At 29.0% G+C, this 19,082-nt stretch overlaps 3 protein-coding genes and 1 non-coding gene across 7 annotated transcripts; 1 reads left to right on the top strand and 3 right to left on the bottom strand.

Moving 5' to 3' along the window:
• The first annotated feature begins 115 nt into the window (after positions 1–115).
• Positions 116–2,629, top strand: LOC132910203 (ribonuclease P protein subunit p29). Of its 3 annotated transcripts, none has more exons than XM_060965774.1 (5): positions 116–251; positions 1,443–1,632; positions 1,710–1,849; positions 2,005–2,395; positions 2,493–2,629. In XM_060965774.1, the coding sequence occupies exons 2-5, from the start codon at positions 1,617–1,619 to the stop codon at positions 2,627–2,629; spliced, it is 684 nt and encodes a 227-aa protein (XP_060821757.1). In that variant the 5' UTR covers positions 116–251; positions 1,443–1,616. The 3 variants fall into 3 exon arrangements, with proteins under 3 accessions (XP_060821757.1, XP_060821756.1, XP_060821759.1); XM_060965773.1 differs by having other exon boundaries at positions 117–320; XM_060965776.1 differs by lacking the exon at positions 116–251 and adding an exon at positions 1,076–1,211.
• A 621-nt stretch (positions 2,630–3,250) lies between these two features.
• LOC132910176 (clathrin heavy chain) lies at positions 3,251–13,471 on the bottom strand. Its single transcript, XM_060965705.1, has 14 exons — positions 13,333–13,471; positions 12,970–13,243; positions 11,839–12,046; positions 9,918–11,765; positions 9,495–9,814; positions 9,093–9,358; positions 8,774–9,008; positions 8,260–8,642; positions 7,794–8,091; positions 7,245–7,685; positions 6,599–7,161; positions 6,274–6,496; positions 6,121–6,196; positions 3,251–5,748 (listed from the first exon to the last, which is right to left on the bottom strand). Exons 2-14 carry the CDS (start codon positions 13,009–13,011, stop codon positions 5,615–5,617), a joined length of 5,037 nt encoding a protein of 1,678 aa, XP_060821688.1. The 5' UTR covers positions 13,012–13,243; positions 13,333–13,471; the 3' UTR covers positions 3,251–5,614.
• Positions 13,472–14,040: 569 nt separating this feature from the next.
• LOC132910212 (large ribosomal subunit protein P2) lies at positions 14,041–16,730 on the bottom strand. 2 transcript variants are annotated; one of them, XM_060965789.1, is made up of 4 exons: positions 16,594–16,730; positions 15,828–16,000; positions 14,284–14,385; positions 14,041–14,209 (listed from the first exon to the last, which is right to left on the bottom strand). In XM_060965789.1, the coding sequence occupies exons 2-4, from the start codon at positions 15,997–15,999 to the stop codon at positions 14,139–14,141; spliced, it is 345 nt and encodes a 114-aa protein (XP_060821772.1). In that variant the 5' UTR covers position 16,000; positions 16,594–16,730; the 3' UTR covers positions 14,041–14,138. The 2 variants fall into 2 exon arrangements, with proteins under 2 accessions (XP_060821772.1, XP_060821773.1); XM_060965790.1 differs by having other exon boundaries at positions 14,041–14,204; positions 14,278–14,385.
• Positions 16,067–16,139, bottom strand: LOC132910231 (small nucleolar RNA Me28S-Am982). The gene has a single exon (XR_009658721.1). It is a non-coding gene; the product is annotated as a small nucleolar RNA Me28S-Am982 (small nucleolar RNA).
• Positions 16,731–19,082: the final 2,352 nt, after the last annotated feature.

Raw genomic sequence — 19,082 nt, forward strand, 5'->3', positions numbered from 1 at the left:
AACAAAATATACCTAGTTACGTTCTTAATTTTTATATTATCGGAGAAATATTACTTTAACAAATAGAGTATCGGTCTGTCCTTAATACAAGAATAAAATTAATTTATTTTTTAACATATTTATTTGACGTTCAAGATGTTGTTTCAAGCGTTATTTCATTTACATGCATCTGTGCATTACAGTATTAGCGTACAAATAAGGCTTATCTTTTCGTGATTTTCCGAATTATATCTTTAAGTACAATATACAGAGTGTCCTAATAAGCATGGTACAATCGAAAAAAGTGATTGATTCTACTTTTAAAAAAATAAATCAAAAATGTAAAATAAAATTTTTTGATATGGCGCTTCGCTTTCAATAAAATCGAATGTGAAAATTTGTTTAACATATGTGAATTTGTTTAATTACCGACAGTATGAGTAAGCAATCAGTAGGAAGTTATTTTATATACGAAAATAAATAAAACATGTAGAATAAAATTTGTCCGTTTCAGGAAAATGGAATTCGAACTTTGAAGCGATCAAAAGCTTTTAATTTATTTGTATTCCAAGAGAAAAATAAAATTTGAAACTTTGAACATATTTAGTTAAGAATTGATCTAGTACATACGTACTAGATAAATTTTCAAATGTTATTTTCTTGGAAACGAATGAAGCATCCTATGAAAAAATTTTATTTTACATTTTTTACCTATCTCCACACGTAAAGTAACCTCCTGTCAACTGTTCAGTTTATGTATTCTCTTCAATTAAACTTCAAGTATGCTTCTAGGCTAGAAAAATTCTCAAACTCGATTTTTTCGAAAACGGAGTCATATAAACAAATTGTATTCTATATTTTCGACTTGCTTGTTCACGTAGAATAATAAAAGAAATATTCAACATTTAGAAACATTCTTTGCCAACTATATAACTATAACTAACTCTTGATTGTTAGAACACTTTATATAACGATATAAATAATGTTAAAAAATATATAAGTTAAATAGATGTATAATAAACAGAAAAAATGTAAACCTTATCTTTAAATATTTACTCTTTAAAATTGGTCCATACATATACACAATCTTATAACACACGGTGAAAGTAGACAAATCGTTCTACTTATAAGTTTATGAAAGAAAGGCTAAATTTGCATTCTTTACATAGATGTCTGATAACTTTTCTTTTTCTCCAATTCCTAATAAACTTATCATTTTTACTTACTTACGAGTAAATGAACCGTTATTCTATTTAGCTGTACTCATTTACATGTCCTGCAATTTGTGCTGCCTCGTTTTCGCAGGTTTTGATTCAAATTTCATAGATTTTAGAAAGAAAATATGTAGTGATATATATATTGACATAATTATGTTAATACAGATATATATCATTATATTTACATATCATAATATTAGTTAAACATGTTTGAATTTAAATTAACCTAAAAAAATATTCTTCTAGTCACCTAATCTAAGATAATTTGCTAAAAAATAATATAATATACGTGAGAAATTTTGAGGAAAGAACTGGAAATACAAGATATTAACGACGATAGTACTTTGTGCTTACGTTTTGTAATTGATCTATTATAATTTGATAAAGTAAAATAAATCTACTTTGATTAACTCATTTCTAATGGCACAAATAAATCGTACGTATCTATTAATTAAAAGGTTAGTTAATATATGCTACTAATGTTATCATGATTAATTATTTTAACGGTTACAGAAAGCATATGTTTAACATTACCCAAAAGTATAACAAAACAAATTAGTACATGTGAAAATAGTGAACAATATATCACGAATTTTTTACAAAATGCATTACCTTCCTCTGATATTGGTTCGGTAGCAGATGAGTTAAGAAAGGTATAATAATAATAAAATATATATATATATATATAATATAAATATATAATAAATGAATAAGAATTATATTGTATTACTAATAAAATTTGATATATTGAACACTCATATTAATTACCAGAAATTTAATTTATCACATAATTATAATTATTTTACAGTCACTGATATTTGCTAAGCATAAAAATAAATGGAACAAGAAAAAACGATGTCAAGGAAAGTTATTAACTAGTAGGAAACGAATGCAGCTTGGTTTACGTAAGATTAGTTGCAAAAGTGATATGAAATATACAGCCTTATTACCATTAAATCAGTTATGGCTAAATTATATGGAACAAGTACTCGGCTCCAAATTTTTTAATAATATTCCAAAAGATTCTACAGATCCAAATTGGGAAAATGTTAATCAACAATTAATTAAAGCAGATTTTCATGGTGCTGAAATTTCCATTGTTGGATCAAAATGTCCTAGTTTGATTGGATTAAGTGGCATTGTAATTCAAGATACAAAAAATATTTTCAGAATTTGTGGAAGAGATAATATTATGCGAAGTATATAATTTGTATTTTATACTTTTTCTATTCCTTTTTATGTCTCATTCTTTATTATTATTCCTTTGTCCTATCATTAATTCATGTTTATTTTCAGCAATACCTAAAGATAATGTTATTATAAATATTTATTTAAAAAACATAAAATTGGAGTTTTTTGGAAAAGATCTTTGTATAAGACCTACCGAACGAACAATAAAAAAGTTTAAATGTGGGCGTATATACGAACTATAGTAAAATCTGTTGTAATTTCTGTAAAATTAGAAATAAACTTTCTTTTTAATATGTACAAAATGATTAATATATAGAATATTTATCCTGCAAAATATTATGCTAGATGGGGCAATACCAATTTGTCCTACAAAAAAAATAAAAAGGAATTTTGTTGAAGCTTCCAAAAAAAAAAAGAAAGATTCTATTTTCAAGAAAATTAATTCATTGGGTATTCGTACATATGATTCACAAATATCACCTGCTGACTGAGTAGATAAATATTGTGCTAATAGGATATATGTATACATATATAAAACAGATATATTACTTTTCGAACAAAAATAATTAATTCTTCTATAAACGAGAATTTCTTTTAATAAATTTTTTTTTTAATAAAAAAATCTGGTCACCAATATAGGAGTATATGTACACATATATAAAACAGAAATATGTTCCTTTTCAAACAAAAATTATTAATTCTTTTATCAACGAGAATTTTTTAAAATAAATTCTTTTTCTTTATAAAAAAAAAATTTAGTTGTATTTGACATAGGAGTATCTGTGAAAAAAATTCTAAATCGAAATATATAATATATAGCGAAGAAATACATATAGGAATATAAAATTAATGTAAACTGTGTATTGAATTCATACAGTTGTTTATTGAAATAAATTTAATAGCGACAAATGTCTCACATTTTATACTGACTTTCAACATTACAGACATGTGATTTTGATCATGTATATGTATATTCGTGTAATTAACAACCAATTTTGGTATATTTATTTCTAAATTTACTAATATTTTATTTTAATCCACAATATTCAAACAATGATACAATTACATTACTATCTTTTTTGCAGAACGGTATTAGATACATTTTTCAATCTACATTTTCATTCGTTATATAATTTTAATGAAAGTGAAGTGATTATTGGGAATGTTACAGACTCTTTTTTGTATCATCTAATTTTAACATCTTTTATTTAATATATGCAGCTAAAATTACTGCAATCGCTAAATATCAAACGAAAGTTGCTCACAATGATCAGTATCGTTATCGCAACAAACATTATTCAAATATTTGAATAATATTCTGTTACATTATCATTGTGATATTATGATTTTCCAGTTTTCAACTTTTGTTTCATATTTATGTATAATGAGAACAATTTATAAGTGCATATCTCCTGCTCCTTTTGAAATATGTGACAGAAGAAAATGTCACTAAAAATGTGTTATGCAATAATGTTGCTCCTTTAGGAACATTGAATGTAAGATATGCCAGAAAAAGGTACTATTTTTTCCGATATACCTTTTACATCTTGTATTGGATCCTGATTTATTAATAGAGCATTTTATACAGACAATATGAATCACTTAATGAACAGAAACGTCAACAAATACGATTCTGTCATTCTCTACATATGTATCGGAATCTGACTACCAACTTGCATTAATACTTGTAATGTCATTATACATTAATACAATTAATATACTGAACAATACATCCAAATAGGATACTATACATACATTATGTAAACCAAATACAATAAGTAAAAAAAGAATTTGAAGTCGTATTTTTAAAAAAATGAACACGTTAATAAAACAAAATTATAGTAGTTCATATACTTTTATAACACCTCCGAGTTTTCTTTACAAGTGTTATAATACTTTAATGTAACGTGTACAAAAAAGATAAGATTATAATATTGTAAGCCAGCATAAACAAGTCTCAGTACATATATCCATACATCAATATGACGAGATCGTTATAAAGTTTGTTATATTTTCAATGGATTAAATATGTTCTCTGTCTAGTGAGAATATATCAGAGAGCTACCTTTGTTATCATTCTTTTTTCTTTTTTTTCCTTTAGGAAAGCATGTAATATTACTATTCTATACTTCACATTTTGGCTGCCTGATCAAATGCTAAATTTGTTATTTATCCATGCCACAACAATAACACACACAGATACTAAACTTATATACTGACAGGACATACAAACGTATCTCATATCTTACTATATTTAAATTTCTAGATACATTACATACAGTTTACAGACTTCTCAGCATTATTTTGCACTGTTGTTATACTGATGTACTGATATATGCCGCTCTCTTTTATTTATCTTGCTAGGTATTTTGAGGCTCATACATTTGACTGTGACAACAACGTTTTCATTGAATCTAAATAAATAGATCCTTTATTTTATTACTACAAATTATATATTAGAATAATATTTTCACCATATTTCATTTTCCATTGGATGGACATGAATATATGTTAGTTTTGAGTACTTATCGTTTCTCTTAATAATCACTTAAATATGTTTAGCCCAATTTTCTTCTTTTCTTTTACCAAAAAGGAAGCACTGTGTAATTTCATGACACATTTATTGAATTGAAACTTACAAATATTTTTGTTTAATATTGTTAATTTTATGTTATCTTAAACTAAAACTTCTTTCAATACTTAAACAAAGGCACGTACGTACGCAATACATCGATATTTCGGTGAAAGTATGCTGATAGTTACTTTATGAAGTAACATAAAATAATCCAATCCAATTGGTAGAATGTAGAATGTTGCAATATAATATGGATTACTAAAATTATTACTATTGCATACTCGTTTAAAGATTTGTTATATGATGTGTATTTGCAAAATATTTAAGTATTTTTTTGTTTTTATTACGGTTATTTCCTTTTTTCCATAAACAATGGTCAATGTGTACTCTTTAATTACTTTAACAGTAAATTAATTATTTTATAAATGTTACTCATAAACTAGAAATTCGCGCTTAAATATTTCGTAATTTACTTCGAATTCTTTATTTTTATTTATGTTACAATTATCTTGCGACAACACTTTTCTCTTTAATGATATTATTTTAGCATTTTATATAATTGTGAGCTATTGAAATAATCTTGTTCTACCTAGATATTATAGAAAAGTAGATTTTGTTGATCTCTGTTACTGAACGTGTTGCACATTGTGTTTCACATACCATAAGCCTGGTACGCCGCTGCAGGTGGTGCATAGACACCTTGCGGTGGTGCTCCATATACGCCTTGTGGTGCATAACCAGGTGCCATCATACCTGGTCCTGCTGTCAACATTAACTGAGGTTCCGCTATAAATAGAAAATACATATGATATGATAAGATACAAAATATATATAACACATATTCGTTATTTCTTCAAGAATTTTTTTCTAATATTATTATATCAAAAATAATTACATAATTTTGTGTTGAATAAGACTTTTATGTTATAAGAAATTTCTTTAGTGTATATATACAAAGAAAAGTTGTAAATCTTTATTTTTTGCTCTAGATCAATTTATAAAAAGATTGTTCACATCATAATAAAAGAGAAACAAATATTCCTTTTAAATAGCATAGCCTTCTTCACGCATGTACAATTTATAAAAATTTCTAATTTATAATCGTTTTTTAATCATTTATTTAAATTCTTAAAAAATATTTAAACTATAAATACTTACGCATAATCATAGGTTTATGTTCTTGATGATCAGTTTCTTCCATGCGACGACTTTCAGCTTCTTCCAGTTTATCAACCTTTTAAGAAAATATATGTCATTATCATAATAATAAAATGTCGACAATTAAATATATTGAATTATGAGAGGTATTACCTTAGTAATATATTCCCGTGCAACTTGTATAAGATACGGCATAGCGAAATGTAAAATACGATGTCTCCACGCAAGTTCCAAAATAACATCTGGATGAAGTAAATCATAACAATGAAACAGACATGCTGCGAAACAATCCTTTGATCCTCTCTCCAAGAACCACTCTAATAATTCTTGAGCAACTTCGGGATTGCGAGATTCTGCTGCATATTCCATAGCATCTCTATTCAGTTAACAGAATAATTAAAATACTGAATAACGAAAATAAAAATAAATAATGAAAATTCATATAAATAGAATATTTAAATGTTTTACTGCAACTTACCTAAACAATCGATCCTTTTTACATAGTTCCACCGATTGTTTCCATCTGTTATTTCCTTTGTACAAGTATGCGGCAATTCTTCTAAATTCAATTAATTCATGTTTCTCCAGTTGTTGTGCTAACGCAATATTATCAAAATTATCGAACGCATCAATCGATGTTCTGAGTCCCTGATAATCTTCTTCGTCAATAAGTAGACCGTTTAATGCTTCATTAATTGCTTTATTATTTAATGCTTGAACCGACCTCAAGTATGGTTTTACAAGTTGTAAATGCCCTGTTCTCTTGAAATATGCAACTGCTCTCGTATGATCCATGCGTGGAGCAAGTACAAGTAGTATATCATTCAGAAGTAGGGGTTTATATTCGACATAAAACTGTATAGCTTTATAATAAAGTTCAACGTTTGCCACTTTAGTAATCACATCTTTGAAATGACCTTCTCGCCATGCTTCAGTGGGGTGTTGCATCATTGCAAGAACTGCATTGTCGTACTCTTCATATTTATCATATAAAAATACAAGCTCTGCCCATAAGTGTGCTTGCTCTGCTGCACGGAGTACCTATATATTTTTATTAATAAATATAATACATTCTTTTTCATTTTGTTCATATTCAAATATTTTAAATGTAATTAATAGTATACCTTCGGTATATTAACTCGAGACCAGAAAAGTTCAAGATGTTCTCGCATTCGTTGAGGTTTATACTTGCTATAAAGTATAGCTAATTCAGTGAACATTCCCATATGCGCTCTTTCAAGTCCCAAAGCAGCTTCCAATAAATTAATAAGTTCCTCAAAGTGCCCCCGATCTTGATAATAATTGATTAAATCTTCTAATTCATCGGCATGTACGACTATATGTAATCCACACATTTGTGCTAATCTAAATTCTCCGCTATCCACACAAGCAAAACAAACTTCTTTCCAAGTACGAGTTGAGTTCGCTTTGCGAGCGCTGTCAACGGCGCCTTGGAATTCTTTTAAGTGAACAAGCGTAATAGCTAATCGTGCAAAATTCGATACATTATTGTACAAAAGTTTAGCAGCATCGTACATCTTGTCGTCGAAACATCTATCGCCAATCTAATAACAAGTAATATAAATTTACATTTATGGATATAAATATATCTGTTTTAGAGATAATATACATAAATAAATATTACGTGCCTAATATGTATACATAAAACTTACCTTTTGTATGTCGGCATGATTAGGACCAGAAATAAATTCTTCAAGATCTGCAAGTCTATTGGTTCTTGCATATGCGTAAATTAATTCACTTTCAATGAAAGATTCACGCGCTTTTTTGCGAGCCATTTGCAAGTAACGAACCAAATCCTCCCAATGAGAAGTTCGATGAGTAGTTTCTACTACATCTACATACGCTGATGGATCGTCAGCCTTAATAAAACTATCTATGGCTTCTTTCACTAAACCTTGTTGTAATTGTGCTCTGGCTAATTGAGACCATACCGGCGGTTCATTACATCTATAAGAACAGACCATTAATTTTTAAAAAATGAATTACAATCAACCATTCTACTAATTATGTTATTCAGTTCATTAATATACTATTTCACGTTAAATTTCATACACAGTACTTTCTACAAATTTCATACATAGGTACTTTCTACAAATTCAATTCATTATAGCTCACCTTTCAGCAAATTCGTAAGCTCTGTCTAAATTATTAACCTGCTCGATTAAAACTTGGATAGCTGACGTGTTCACATCGAATTTTTTAAAGATGGCAAAAGCTTCTTCATATAACTCATTGTTAATAGCAATGTTAGCAATGTCAGGGGCGTCATAATTATCCAGCCGATTGATGTACTCCATAACACGCGTACGATCAGCCTTTATTGCCGTTAAAATCAGAAGATTTTGTAAATTGCGATGATCACTAAATACACTACTGTCGAGTACGATTTTCTCAAGAAGCTCAATTAGTTCATTGGGTAAATCAGCAGTCATAAATGCTTTAACAGTAACCGATATATCTTCAGGATCTTGTGTTTCTGATAAAGCTGTTTGTACAACCTACAAAGAAATCTCGATAATTTCATAACAATTGCACACAAGCATAGTTGAAATTATAGAAACAAATTTTCATTAAATGATTAAAAATTTATTGACACTACTTTTATCATTTTCTTTTACTGTAAACTTACCTGATCAATCAACGGCCTTTTGTAAGGATTGCTTTCAAGAAGAACTTCAGCCCATAAATCTGGATCTCTACGTCTCACTAAATATCTAGCTTCACTTTTGAAAAGGCTATTTTCGTTACATACGCTTATCAATTCCCTATCGCATTGACCACGCTCATACGCAATACACGCTAAATGTGGATCACGTTTTTCACAATATTTTCCTACTACTCTACTATCATAAAATTGATTCTCTCTGTAAAATAAAAATTTAATTAATAAAGAACATTTTATATAATATATTTTTTTGTTATGTCAAGATATATTTAGATTTACTTACTTAAGAAATCTCTCTGGATTATTATTACTGTCAATGTATATCTTTGCTAGTGCATTATGTGTTGCAGGTTCAACACAACCTTCATGGACACGAGACTCCAGCCATGGAAGTAAGAGCTTCAAACGGTTTCTCTTCTCAACTTCTTCTACAAGTTCGTCAGTAGAGAACTGACCACGTACCACAAGAATTAAATTTTTTATTATATCCTCTGAGCAATCTACATCAAGTAAACCACCCACTACAACTGGTAGACGTGACGGATTTACCTAAAATTAAACCACCATTACAATAAATAAAGCTAGAAACTATATTGCAATTATTATTTGTCGTAAAGTTTAGTCATTACAAAATTTATAACTCTTATATTAAATTCGATGCAGAATGACGATTAATGAAACTTACTTTTTGAACGTAAATTTCTATGTACTTTTGTAAATTATTTCGGTAGAGATACAGTACAAGATCATGTACAAAATCGAATCGATCACAAACAATAATTAAAGGTAACTGATCAGATAATTTTGCCTCTTTGAGGAAATTTTTTACACGTTCTGGATTGTAACAATTACTTTCTCTACAAATTCGTTCCACTTCTTTAATTTGTCCAGTTTTACATGCTGCCTGAATATATTTAAAATGTACTTCTTGATCTTGACTGAAATTAACAATAGATCCCAGGAAATAAAACAGTCCCTCATATGATTTAAAACTTTCAAATAGATCTGAAAATAATGATGATATGAAGTAAATAAACCAATACATAGTAATATAAATAACATAAATCAATATGTGTTTAAAATAACATTATTAGCAAATTATAAATACCTATCAGTGCTTTAGTAGTCAACTGTTCATGATATTTTGTTGCAATCTGAATACAGATTTGTAAATTCTGTCGTATGTTAGCAGTCAACATTGCCTTCAAACATTCCAAAGAATCTTCAACTGATAATGTTCCAAAAAATCCAACAAGCCAATCTGGAGAAAGTAAATGTGTATGTACTACAGCTCTCTTAATGTCATATAAATCGGTGTAATGTTCTAAAGCACGTTGTAATAAGCCAGCTTTTTCACATAATTGTGCAATGTGAGCTCTGTCATAGTGTGTGAACATTTGATTTCCTAAGATTGCATCAGCAACTTGTGGAGCAGACATTAAGTTCATTTCTAAAAGTCGTGTTTGTAAAGCTCCTTCACTTGGCCGATTATTTTTCAAAGCATCCAATAAAAATGCTGTACATTGTTGAACCATGTTTTGTTCCATGAATATATCCACAATTTGGTTGATATCGGCTAAGGGTTCATCATCTTGGACCAACATCTGGGCGAATGCTACACCCTGATCTGGATTAATTCTCATGACATTTCTTAACAAAAATATATAATCAGGGGTATAAGAAACTTTCTTAGCATACAATACAATTTTCTGGAATTGTCCAGTTTCTGCAAAACATTGTATAACTTTATTAGGGACATTAGCTCTTAAATAAACACTAAGAGCTAAGGTTGGATCAGCTTGTTTCACTAAGTCACCCAATTCTTCGCTACATTCTAATTTATCTTCTTTCAACCATTTCTCAAGAAGTTGCTTACGACCTTGCACAAGCACTGGACGACATAATTCTAAAGATTCATATTTATTTAATTGTCCTTGATCTAGAAGTATTCCAAAATATTGCAATAAGGGTGATGTTTGTCCTTGCGTAGTTGGTACCTGTTGGAACCGTTGAATAGTCGCCGGAGTTCGAAGTATTCCTTTCGGAGCGTTTGCTGCAACTTTGGCTGCTTCCGCGTATTGACCATTTTGGAAAAGCAAATTAAATTTTCTGACGAACAAGTCTTCAGCTCCTGACAAATTATTTCTTACAGCCATTCGCAATGCAAGTTCGGAATTTTGTAGTACTCCATTTATATATGGAATTATGTTTTCTTCATCGACGGATACAGATAATACTTGACCTTTCCGATTTACTCCTATTATACCACCAGATGCTTCATGCGGTGCAGTGACAAAAATAGTTTCTCCAGATATGCGATTCATAAATATACATGTAGCAGATTCAATATCATACATATGTATATAGCCATACTTTGTTATTAAATATATAACATCATACTTTGAGCTGACTTGCATAGCAACAGGAAAGTCATTTCCAGCTTCTGGTGGGAAAAAAACATCTACTGCCTTCTTTGGGAAAGGATGATTACCAGCAGGAGGTTGACCTACTTCGATAATATGGAGCTTTGCACCTTGTACTGTTCTAACAGCAAAACAAAATAAGTTACTTGGTTCTGCGTTTCCTTCCATTTTAAATTGGGCAAAAGAAGCAGCATGTCCTTCGATTGGTTGAGAACATTTTCTCTCAACAGAATAAAGTTGCATAGCACCAACCACTCTATTGTGCTGAGCAGAAATACCAATCAATAATAGCCATGTTTGTTTTGGATCAGTTCTATAATTAATTATTTGACAGCCATTTAATGACGAATGTCTGTCAAACATTTTATTCGGTGTAGATTCTCCTTCCATAGACCAGTGATAAACTGCAGTTTCTGTTACCAATGCCAAAGTATTTAATGATATCCACTTCCAAAAGACTACATCTTCTGTCATTGTGTGAGCTTTCATTTTTGATTTCATTTCTATGTTAAAAATCTGAAGAGTTTTCATTGCTAATAGTAAAAATAAAACATGTTATTAAATTTATTATTAAGTTCCATGTATTTATTTTATATTAATTATTACCTTTTAAAGCTATTACTTTACTTGCAGGATTCATGATCGCAGAATCTGCAGAAATAGGTCTCCTGATTGGATTTGCAGAATCATTCATATCGATAATAACTACCTGTGCAGTATCGCCAACTTTTTCTCGAACACAAATAAATTTATCAGATTCCATTGTGAGTGTGTTAAAGCTGACATTGTTAGCATTAATCCCAACAGCTGTAAGCTAGAAAAAAGAAAATGACAAAAACAAATTATCATACTGAGAAACAGCTCTTTAATTGAAATATATCTGAATATTCTATAAATTGTAATTAGAGTATCTTATTCTACAAATAACTTTAATGTATCAAAATTATTGGAGGAAGTTTTTAACATAATTTCGTATTAAACATATTTAATAATTAATTTAACATAAATAAGCATAAAAGTGTTCCACATTGATTTTTATCTAATCTGAAAATTTAATAAAAATTGTTATTGAACTAAATTATATTTCTCACTAGGAATTAATTTCATCAGCTTCAGGAAGATGGGAGAAATAGATTAGTTAAATGCAGTTTATCTGGAATGTAAAATAAAAAATACATAATGATACATGATTGCAATTAAAAGCTATTTCACGCGAAATCGCAAATCATTATTATAAAGAAGTAAATTACCGACGAATTAATGAATCATAATCTAATTCCATATTGCTATCGCGAGATTTGCGAAACACAACGAATATTTTAATTAGAAAATTCACGATGTATAAAGACGGAAATAAGGGGCGTATATGTCGAGTAGACGTGGCCCTCGTTGATAAAAAAAATCAATTTATTTTTCTCGTCGACACTGCTATACAGAATAATATTATGATTAGTTAACCTCTAAATATCCTATTACGAACGTTCATATAAATTGATTAAAATTTAGTATAACGAACGAACATGCGATCACTATTATACCTGTCAAAGTAATGTCAATTCAAAAGTATTTTAACGGAATTCGTATCTCCTCGTTACAGCAATAAAACTGGCAGCCAAAAATTTTCTAGAAGAACGTTATAATAGTAAAATGAAATTGAAAATGTAGTTAGTGAAAATGAAGATGTTTGACGACGTGTCGAAATAATAGAAGAGCCGGGTACGAAAGCAGGTCACCTACCTGGAGATGTTCTTGAAACCTTATGGGTAGTAACTGCGTCATTTTCCTAATGTTTTCCCAAAATTTTCGAGGTTTTTCAGCCGCGGTTACCTAATGAAAAATCTATCGCGGCTGTCTATCGTTCCTATGTACAACTGTTTTGGCTTATAGTGCGCTCTTCTCAACCAAAAAACCTCGGTCCAACCATCAGCGCACAAAACCAACTGACGCAAAGTGAATGCCGTCACTACTTGCCGCTGACACCCATCATGGCCGCCAATGACCGCCCCTCTATCTAAAAATAGTCCCTCAAGTACAAAAGTGTTTCGATCGATCCTATATTCTGATATTGCCAAACGTTTATAAACGCATCCAAATAGTTACATTGTACAAGACCTGTAACCGAATATCGAATAATCACGATTATCTTCTTAATTCCGTCAATTTAAACGTTCGGTAGCGTAAGAATACACGTAACTGGATTTTCTAACAAATCTCTCCAACATCACCCCTTCCTTTCTTCAATTCTCAACCCCCACTCCTTGCTATGAATGAAGCTGCAACGGCGCACAATTGAGTACATTACGTATACGTTTTCTATCATGTACATTTCCTCATATAGGAAATTAATATCCAGTCTCACTAGAACTTACTACTACAGTAAAGGAAATAGTAATCATAACTAAAAGTTGTATTATAACATTATGATTTTACAAGAATTTGAAGTTTTGAATCGCATATCTATGCACGAAGATTGTTGCAATATTAATTCAGAAAATTTGAAGTCTATAGGTATTTATAACTATTCGACAATATATACACACAAATAGATAATTAAGAATTAATTGAATTAAAGTTCGTTAAGTATGTTGCAATATTAATTCAGAAAATTTGAGGTCTATAGGTATTTATAACTATTTGACAATATATACACACAAGTAGATGATTAATTAATTGAATTAAAGTATGTTAAGTATGTTGCAATATTAATTCAGAAAATTTGAGGTCTATAGGTATTTATAACTATTCGACAATATATACACACAAAAGGATGATTAAGAATGAATTGAATTAAAGTATGTTAAGTATTAATAAATTAAAAACAAAATTTATTTCATTTCAGAGCTGTTATCAAAACTGTATAATACATATGTTGCACAAATATTATACAGATATTATTGTTGGTCATTTTAATCAAAAAGACCGAAACCCATGTCGTCGTCTTCTGATTCAGATTCCTCTTTCGCTGGTTTTTTCTCTTCTGTAAACAGAAATTATGTCAATAATTTTTATATAACAATTTCTAATTGTATTATATATTCATATAACATTTACCCTTCTTTTCTTCAGCTGGGGCTGCGGCACCTCCTGCAGGTGCAGCATCTGCACTAACAGCTACAGCACCACCAACTGGCATGGATAATAATTTTTCCATGCCTGAAAGAATCAAACATCTTTTTGTTAAAATGACCTGTGTTAGTAGAATGTCGAATAATATTAATACATTGATATTAATGAAACAAAACAGTTTTTAATTAATTTGACAAAACATCATTTCCAAAACAAAACAAACCATGTCAAGATAAAAATAGATATATAAATATGCCATTTCTTTGTAATAAATAGGTTTGTGAAAATAAGCCCTTTGTTTCTTAACCCTTTGCGCTCAAGAGGCGACTCAATCACTACAGCGTTTCATACGGCAACTGGCGAATGAAAAGAGTCTCTGTTTATGCTAGATTTCGTCATCGCCAATTAATGATAGCACAGTATTTTTTTTAAATAGGTTTCTTAGCTCTTTATGTTCTTTGTTTAGAAGTGTGAAGTGTCACACTTTGAAATGGAGATAAGATATTTAGTCTGAAACTCTTCCAAAACCATGGGTCTGACATCTCATATATTAGTTTGGATTCGACAATCATGGTAATATAGCTTAGAAGCCCTAAAAGAATGAATTTCAGAAATGAAATTTGCTCAAATGAAGATGAATTTGGTTTTGAATTGTTGAGACGAGATCAATTATATTTATGAAGGAATTATTGATAAAGAAAATGAAAGCAGTGATGGAGATAGTGACATAGTATTAAGTGTAAGAAATCAAAAGATTAGAATAATAGATAGTGAATCTGAAAGTGACAGTAATGCCCCACAAAATCCTAATAAATCAGAATGGACACCTTTTGAAGAATCTAGCGAAATACCACTGAGAATAAATTTCATAGCAGACGAAAAATCTGGAAGGCTATAGGTATCCTCAAATGTTGACCACTGAATTTTTAAAGATATTTCTTACCGATAAGCTAATAAATCAAATAATAAGTGAAACAAACGGTTATGCTGCAAAAAAGATATAAGAGGGAGAACATTGTTATAACACTCAATTTGGCAAATATGACATGTCACCAAAAAAAAATTTTGGCCAAAGCAAGGATACATCTTGGTGAATGCTTTATAAATTATCATACAAAAAATACAGAAATTAATATTACAAAACCATATTTTTAAAAATGTAAATTTTTAAAATAAATTATTAGAATATAATGTTTTTGTAAGTTAATTTGTGTATATAATCATTTTATGTTACCTGTAAGACACTTATCACATATGCGCAAAATCATCTCGAGTTACTACTTCACCAGACTAAAAAAGTCATTGAGCGCAAAGGGTTAAAATGTTGAATGTGTATCTAACAAAACTGAAACTTGATGAAATTGAGAAATACATATAAAATGGAGGTGATTAATTTAACTTCTGACAAACTTACATAATAATCATTTCTTTTATAGACATCAATAAAAAAGATATATTAAACATTGAATTATTTCATAGTTTACCTATACATATGTATGTGTTAATATTTAAATTTAAAGAAGCTGTACCTTGTGCAATAAGTTCATCTACTGATTTTCCATTCAGTTCTGAGATGACTTTCTTAAGTTTTTCTGTATCTGCTTCAATTCCAACAGATGATAAAATTTTTTCAATATCATTTTGACTAGGAGATGCTTTCCCTCCCAGGGTAGCTAACAGATAAGCGGCCACGTAACGCATTCTGAAATAAGAAATACATTTTGAATGTTCTTTTGAATTTAATATCTCGTCATTATTTATATTGATCAGTTTTTTTCAGCAAGAAATTGCCATCACAGTTCTCAGTCGAAAGATGGTGATTATTTATATCATCATATACAGTGCATATTAGTACTATACATAAGTGAATTTGGAAACAAACAACACTCGTTTATCAAGAAAAATAATTAGCATTAGATATATAGGAATCTAAATATAATTTTTTACGTCTCCTTATACTGAAACCTATTTTTGCGTTTCAAATACTATTAACTATACACAGATTATTATTATGTATATTTGTATAATTAATTATTTGTATAATAATTTTTACAATTACATAATATTGAAGTAGTAAAACTTGAGAAATATAATATAATTAACTGTATTAGAAAAATTATGAATAACAGATACACGTGAATAATGAATAATGAAATCTGTATTGTATCGTAAATCATCTTGTAATGTAATATATTATATTATAAATAAATTTAATTATTTAATATATGAATAGGTGGCACACTTAAAATGAACAATATTATTTATTATAAATTACGTTTAAATACATATATTTACCTTTAAGCCTTGCGACACGAAACGTGTACACGCTCGAAAAGAAAAGTATATTCACTTCAACGCGTTGATAGAAGGTAAAGAACATAGAACACCAAACTTTAAAGGAAGGAAACGTTTATATCTATTGAAACGCCATCTATCGTAGACAAATACAATATTAAATTTCCAACTTATAAAATTTTTATTTCTACAATAATATGAATTTACATAATAAAAAAATTGAGATATATATATAACACTCTCAGGACAAAAATACTATTATTAAATAAAAGTATAATTACCATTTATTGTCGCTTGGCAGGAATTGAATATTATATACTTGGTTTTTATTCTTTTATACCTTTTATTATTACGTTTAGTTACAAGAGTAAGTTAAGTTAATGTTATTAATTGAAACACTAATTTAAAATTAATTCTAATTATTTTATCTGATATACATATTTGGTGATTTAAAGTTCAAGTTCTAGTTCATTTTTTCTCTTGGTTAACAATATTGACTCCAAGAGATGGCGTTTGATGATCTGAGCTTGAGTTTATTTTTTCCTTTGCTTTACCAGAGAATAAATGAAAGTGCTCACGCCCACGATCATATAAATAGGTCTCGACACTTGCTAGGGAAAATCGTATGAAAATTGAGTCGCGTTATAGTCGTGAAAAATCATCATGGAAGGTTAATAAAGTACACGATCTTGCGAAGGTGAAAGAAATGAAAAGAGTGTCCCTATCTCTGTTTGAGATATTCATAGCGTGTCAAGGGTGCGCAGAACGAGAACCTTCTTGTCTTTCATGTTGGTTTTTCACAACTTAGTTACGATTCAATTTTCGAATGATTTTTCCTAAACTTCGGCAAAGAGGAAATCTCCTCTTTGGCTTTGGTATATGAGTTTCAAGACCTGTTTATATAATTGTGTTTACGCCAATTATTATAGTTTTTCCACAGTACAGGTGCTACACCATGCGGTCAAATGCTGCAAGATATTGCACGCTAGCATATGTAAGAACCTATTTACATAGTTCCACCACAAACGAGTTATAATCGCCTGTGTGTCCACTCTACAGAATCTATTTCATTGTATGGTTCTACGGAAAAGTTCATACTTCTCTATCCGATAAAACACTTATTAGAATAACAAAATCGCACAATAATTACACTAAGTTAGCTCAGAATGAGAAGTTAATTGTTTATTAAATTTATTTTAGAAAAATTAATAAATATATTTTTATATTTTTATACATTCTTTTAATATTAATATTATATTTTCTTAAATATTAAATTTTTACAGTTTATTTTGATAAATTTTTGATTATTTTTATTCATTATAATACGTCTGCATATTCTTACAATTTTACAGATGAAAATTGTAATTAAAATATTTAAAACATAAGAAACTGCTATACCAAGAACATAATTTCTTGATTAATTTTTTAAAAACAAAAAGCCATGCATTCGAATTCTTTTGGAACTGTTTACTATGAACCTAAAATATTGAATGAACATACAGCCAGCTCATTCGAGATTTCACAGTTCTTGCCGTCTTCTTGTTAATCATAGCTATACAGAGTATAAATATTTCTGTCTCTTTTTTGCTTTGACTCCCCTCTCGCCCTTGTCCTTTTTAATATCATAAAAAAAAGAATTTAGTTAAACAACATTGCATCGGATGACAATTAGCATTAGCAAACAATAGGTGAAAGTGATACATACATATGTATTACTAACTTAGTTATAAATTTTCTTTTTCCTTTTTCTTTCCTTTTTTTATATTCCTCTTGAAATTCACTCATTTATTTACAAGAAAAGTTATGGAATATCAAAATTTTTTCGAATATTAGATGTTAATTGTTAGAATTGGAAGAATTATTAGAATTAATGTTACAATTGTATGTTTGTTTCACGAATAAAATTTACATTAGGGTGTTTCGATATACCTTTACTCGTCATAACAGAATTATCATTATTATTTGATTATATCTTATGTTGCTTATTTGTATCTGCTAAACTCTATTTTATATACATTTCATGTATGTGAACGTTTCGTTTCGCTCAATAACCGGACGACGCCAATGCTATAAATGTATGTATATATGTACTTGCGTTTTTCTATTCGATATTCTCGAATTTAGTCTTCATCACTAATATCACTCGATAATCGAAATTGAGAATTTGAAAATTACAGTTTGAATAATGTGAGAATTGTGTCATTTTTATATATTTTAAAATACAATAATATAATACGTTTGCGTTTCTGTGAAATTTCAACATGGTAATATATTAAAAAATTTTTATTGAGGGCTATTATTAATGATTCTTCATTATTATGCATTTATCGCTATTTATTACCATTTATTATTACTGCTTTATTAATGAAGAGATTCAGTAGATTATTCTATTAACATTTCATAAATCAATCTCTTTATAATATTGCGTCCAGTATTACAAAATATATCCAATAATGAAATGAAAGGAAATAAAATGCTATTATTCTAAA

Source organism: Bombus pascuorum, chromosome 8, assembly GCF_905332965.1.
Source record: "Bombus pascuorum chromosome 8, iyBomPasc1.1, whole genome shotgun sequence".
In the NCBI taxonomy this organism is placed as follows: Eukaryota; Metazoa; Arthropoda; class Insecta; order Hymenoptera; family Apidae; genus Bombus; species Bombus pascuorum.

Coding starts and splice junctions, on each gene's coding strand:
- LOC132910212 (XM_060965789.1), bottom strand. CDS start 15,999: ATGCGTTACGTGGCCGCTTATCTGTTAGCTACCCTGGGAGGGAAAGCA. Junction 14,386..15,827: donor AGATGAACTTATTGCACAAG/GTACAGCTTCTT, acceptor TGATTCTTTCAG/GCATGGAAAAATTATTATCC. Junction 14,210..14,283: donor CCCAGCTGAAGAAAAGAAGG/GTAAATGTTATA, acceptor TTCTGTTTACAG/AAGAGAAAAAACCAGCGAAA.
- LOC132910203 (XM_060965774.1), top strand. Junction 1,850..2,004: donor TAGCAGATGAGTTAAGAAAG/GTATAATAATAA, acceptor ATTATTTTACAG/TCACTGATATTTGCTAAGCA. Junction 2,396..2,492: donor AAGAGATAATATTATGCGAA/GTATATAATTTG, acceptor GTTTATTTTCAG/CAATACCTAAAGATAATGTT.
- LOC132910176 (XM_060965705.1), bottom strand. CDS start 13,011: ATGACGCAGTTACTACCCATAAGGTTTCAAGAACATCTCCAG. Junction 8,092..8,259: donor GCTTACGAATTTGCTGAAAG/GTGAGCTATAAT, acceptor CTGTTCTTATAG/ATGTAATGAACCGCCGGTAT. Junction 7,162..7,244: donor CTCGAGTTAATATACCGAAG/GTATACTATTAA, acceptor AAAAATATATAG/GTACTCCGTGCAGCAGAGCA.